The 4828-nt window shown below is 45.8% G+C and overlaps 1 protein-coding gene across 1 annotated transcript; it reads right to left on the bottom strand.

Annotated features, from left to right (window-relative positions):
• Nucleotides 1-281: 281 nt before the first annotated feature.
• LOC308301876 (developmentally-regulated GTP-binding protein 1-like) lies at nucleotides 282-1382 on the bottom strand (the record flags this gene model as incomplete). Its single annotated transcript, XM_080746027.1, has 1 exon — nucleotides 282-1382. One exon carries the CDS (start codon nucleotides 1380-1382, stop codon nucleotides 282-284), a length of 1101 nt encoding a protein of 366 aa, XP_080602153.1.
• Between the last annotated feature and the right edge of the window lie 3446 nt (nucleotides 1383-4828).

The following is a 4828-nucleotide window of genomic DNA, read 5'->3' as shown; positions in this document are numbered from 1 at the left end:
TCAGGGACCGGCATTTCTGGCAAAGTCATCACTAACAGCCAATGAGAGACCAGCATTCCTGGTGATGCCAGTGGTGATGCTAGTGGTGAGCACACCTCATGGCACGCTCTGCTGTCGCACATGTAGGCCATACATGGCCTACTACTTTGACAGAGCGCAGTTCTAGTTCTAGCTCCAACATCTGGCCTTGTCCGGGCCCCAAAAAGCTTCACATGACTATTTGGCTATCCAGACAACAAATAGGTAACCACACTTGCAATTACCAATTTCCTCTTTCTAGTTTACTTCTTCACCAGCTGTATGACGTCCTCGTCGTCCATGACGTGCTCTTTCCCCACCTTCTGCGGGTTGTGTTTGACGGAGGAGCCCCACACCAGTGCGTACTTCAGCTCCCTGATCAGGTCCTTGTGGATCTTCAGGCAGAAGTCCTGCACGGCGGTGCGCTGGTCGGGCAGCACCACCGGAGAGCCGTAGTCGGGCAGCTGGCCTTTAGGCTTGGTGTAGATGCGCACCAGCTTCAGGTAGTCCCAGATCTTCTCCAGCAGGTCGTCAAAGTTCCAGCGGTGGTGCGCCGAGATGGGCACGCAGTGCGCCACGCGGTAGATGACGTCCAGCTCCTCCACAGAGATCTGGTCGATCTTGTTGAGCACGTAGACGCACGGCACGTACACACGGTTCCCTTCCACCACGTCGATGAGGTCGTCGGCGGTGGCGTCCTCGCGCAGCGTGACGTCGGCGTGGTAGATCTTGTACTCGGCCAGGATGCTCTTGGCCGTGTCGGCGTCCAGCTCGGTTGTGGCGCACGTGGCCGTGAAGTTGACGCCGCCCTTGTCCTTCTTCTTGAAGCCGATGTTGGGCGGACCCTTGTTGAGGCGGATGCCGAAGCCCTCGAGCTCGCGCTCGATCAGCGCCTTGTCGCCCAGGGGCTTAAGGACGTCGAGCACGATGAGGATCAGGTTGCAGGTGCGGGCCACGGCGATCACCTGCCGCCCCCTGCCCTTGCCGTCCTTGGCCCCCTCGATGATGCCCGGGAGGTCCAGCAGCTGGATCTTGGCGCCCTTGTAGCGGATCACGCCGGGCACGGTGGTCAGCGTGGTGAACTCGTAGGCGGCCACCTCGGAGTACACGCCCGCCAGGTTGCTCAGCAGGGTGGACTTGCCCACCGAGGGGAAGCCAACGAGGCCGATGCGGGCGTCGCCTGTCTTGGCCACATCGAAGCCCTCCCCGGGTCCGCCACCACCGCCTCCCTTGGGCGTGATGAGCTCCCGCCGCAGCTTGGCCAGACGCGCCTTGAGCAGACCCAGGTGATGGGACGTGTTCTTGTTCTTCTGCGTCTTGGCCATCTCATTTTCGATGTCCGCGATCTTGCCGAGCAGACTCATGTTGGCGGAGGTTGTCGGGTGCAATCGATTTCAAAGTTACACGCTGAGGAAGGCCCACAGGGCAAAATTTGTGCTGCTGCTGGGGGGGAAAGCCTTCAATAAACTATGAAGAATTGTTCTAGAGTGAGTGCTGGTGTCCTTGAACTTTAAGTTCAGTGTTTACCCGAACCGTGCACCCTAGAATAGTATATATTTGAACTACACTGACGAGTGCTCCTCTTTCCACGTTTTTGAAGCGATCGATTTTGCACCTATAGGAATGTTTGTTTGTACGTGAGGAGATGGCAATGGTTACCAGATGTTGTCCTGTATGCGTACATCTCTCTCTTCTTAGGGTCCTTCCCAAAGTGTGTTCTAAGATGTAAAAGGGGACATGGAGGCAAACCTCTTCCTATATTTATATGATGGGTGACATCATCATTAATGTCACTGGAACAGGCCAAGTATGGGGTAAAGGCAATGGTGGAAACACTGTACGAAAGTATTGGCATCAAAATATACTTAAAGGACAACTTTGTTTTTGTCATTAGAGAAAAGATGATATTACTTATTTATATTGTTTTAGACATTTTAACGATTTTGATTTATGCATGCCCCAGTGCAAGTGGCTAAATGGGCATACAGGTGACAGAACTGAAGCAGCCTCACTAGCAGACTGACACATGAGCCGCTTTCCAATCCGAGGGGTTTGCACTTTGAAGTGCGCATTTGAAGGGCTATATGACGTCACTGGGCCGCGCCTAGTGCTGTCCCATTTAGTAGACCGCGTTAACCTAGGGTAACCTACCCTTGGAATGTGCACTACTTTCTCCTCGTTTTGAAGCGTACAGCCGATGGTCACTTCAAGCACTTCGTTGGATAGCAGCGTCCCACAATGCAACGCGACTCCACGATTCAACCCGGATCAAAACAAAAACAACAGTGTCTGCTGTCCATCGCATTACACTTTTATCCTGAAAAGAGCTGTCTAACTTCTGTTTGGTGCCACAGATTTTAATTGTAAGGTGTTTCCGGTATAGTATTTAGGTGTATAAACTTCATAATTAATCATGGCTATTTAAAAATATGCCTCGGCATTGTCGGAAGGTTCTGAGAACCGCCGTGTGACGTGTCTCGTCTCGGGGCGGGCAGCTCTACGCATCGAATCCCTCTCTGCTCCACGGCTTTGCTCCCCTCCCTTGGAATTGGTGGTGGAACATGACTGACATATGATTTGTTGTTGTGTCTTAATTAACAGGCAATCCATCAAATTGTTTTCTTAATATGATTAGACATGAAAGAAACTGCCTCTGTATAATGCTTGATTGAATGTTTTGTTTTTAATGTTTTCAAGTAACACTAACATGACGAACTAGTCATTGTATAGCCTACTAAGTTTTATAGTTTATACCATTCATTGCATATTCTCTTGAGCATACCGTTATTAATTCAGATTGTCCAGTGTATTGTATATGTGCGTTATGTTATTTCCAATTAAATAAACAATCTAACTACCACTGAGTTCCCGTGGCAAAGAACTTCGAGCATCAGGTTTGGTATTTGAGTGTTGTTTAAAATATATATAGCCTATTATAACAACGTGTGGACGTGTCCACTAATAAACGAGGAACCAATTCAGAATATAATCAAACATCAGAATGAACTGAAAAATAGAAATGGATAGAGAGTAGGCCTACTAGGCCAAATCGGGAATATAGAATATTTCCCTTAATTACAGATGTTATGCTACGTGAAACAGTAATAGCATATTGACTAGTCCTAAATTCGCATTATAGGCTATAAATAAATAAACGTTAACGATGGGGGAACAATTATTTTTGCTTTATTCTCGACACTGCTCTGTAATATACAAAACAGAGGCTCAGAACTGTAATAGCTAAATGACATTTAGTGGAAATGTTTTATTCTCTCACCAAGCACCACAAACGTAGGCTTACTGTACATATGCTGTGGCAGCTGAAAGCAATGGATTTAGATTGGTCATCCGCAATGTTGCGGGTGATAACCTGCTATAATGCAACGGTATGAAACATAAAAGAACAGCTTAGTTATGTCATGTGCTAAAGGGCTTGGCTAGAATGTCAATAGAATCTATAAACCTTCCATGTCGGGAAACAGAACGCAGTTTCTGCTTAGTTATAGGCCTACACTTCAGAATGAGAAAATACTGTATTGGGGTCCATTTGATTATAGGCCTATATTCGCCTATATGTATCCTAGTGTAATATGTGTGGGTTAGAACTCGGCATTCAGTCTTCACTGTAATAACTAAATAAAGCTTAAGATCTTTGTCATGTTTCCGTAAAAAGAATTACATTATGCGTTGAAGCAATTTGAATGTTTGCTTTATGATTTACTATGAATTATGCCTGACCATGATATGAAATGTTGCATTTTTATTTTGGGGCTTGTATTGCTTAATTGCTGCTATTAATGATGATGATCAGATTACGGTGATGTGATTCCCTGAGTCTGTTCACAGAGAGGCAGGGCAGGGCAAACACATTTTCAACCACAAACATATCACAGAATAAGCCTTATACGAATCATTTAAACGAAGGTCGGGCTTTTCATATTTCTCTCTGTCAATAAATAACCTGACATTATGTTAATTCTGAAGCCGCTTTTACATTAAGAATAATATGAATATCATGATACATGTTACAGTTACAGTGTGACTTGTAATAGAGTGTGTTAATAAACTGTTATTTTATTTCATGATCTTGTGCTTCAGAACAATCTCATCATACAGTTATGTGACTGTCAGACCTTTAATTATGACAAAACCAAAAACAGAAGTTTCTTTAATATCTAATCAACAGAAAACTATTTGAAAGTTGTAGCCACAATAAATCATATCACAATCATGTATAGGTCTATAGCCAGTGTTTCCCAAACGTTTTAGCCTGTACGTGACCCAAAAAAGAAATGAGTTTGCCCTGGATCCAAACTAGTGAAAACAGCAGATCTACAAGCTCACAACGCGTCGCTTTGCACCGCGCTGTGAGCTTGTAGAGCAGGTAAGCAACAGGACATGCAATGCTCATCCCAAGCCGAAAATCGAATGCCTTGGACGGATGACATGACTCACTGCCCGCCTCGGTTCGAGTGATGCTGGTTCTCAATTCTCCTCGAACGTCAAAATAGCTGTGAATTATTAGGTGAATTATGACCCCCCCAAAAATTAAAAATATCCTAAATTGTCTTAAAAGTTAATTCCGCCTCACAAAAAAATCAGTTTGGGCGTTTAAGAAGGTAAAATACGTAGCTTAAAAGCACCGCGGAGGAAAAAATGGCAGACGGAATGATTTTTGCAACCGGAAGTTCTCGGCTATGCACTTGGCAGTGCTGTCCCATTCCACAGGCAAAAATGTGCACTTCACAGGACAAGCCCTACACCAGCCCTACACATGGCGCGGCCCTGTGACGTCATAGCCCTTCAAATG

The sequence above is a fragment of the Nannobrachium achirus genome (assembly GCF_963921795.1).
Source record: "Nannobrachium achirus genome assembly, chromosome: 17".
In the NCBI taxonomy this organism is placed as follows: Eukaryota; Metazoa; Chordata; class Actinopteri; order Myctophiformes; family Myctophidae; genus Nannobrachium; species Nannobrachium achirus.
This window is presented reverse-complemented; position numbering and strand designations above follow the sequence as displayed.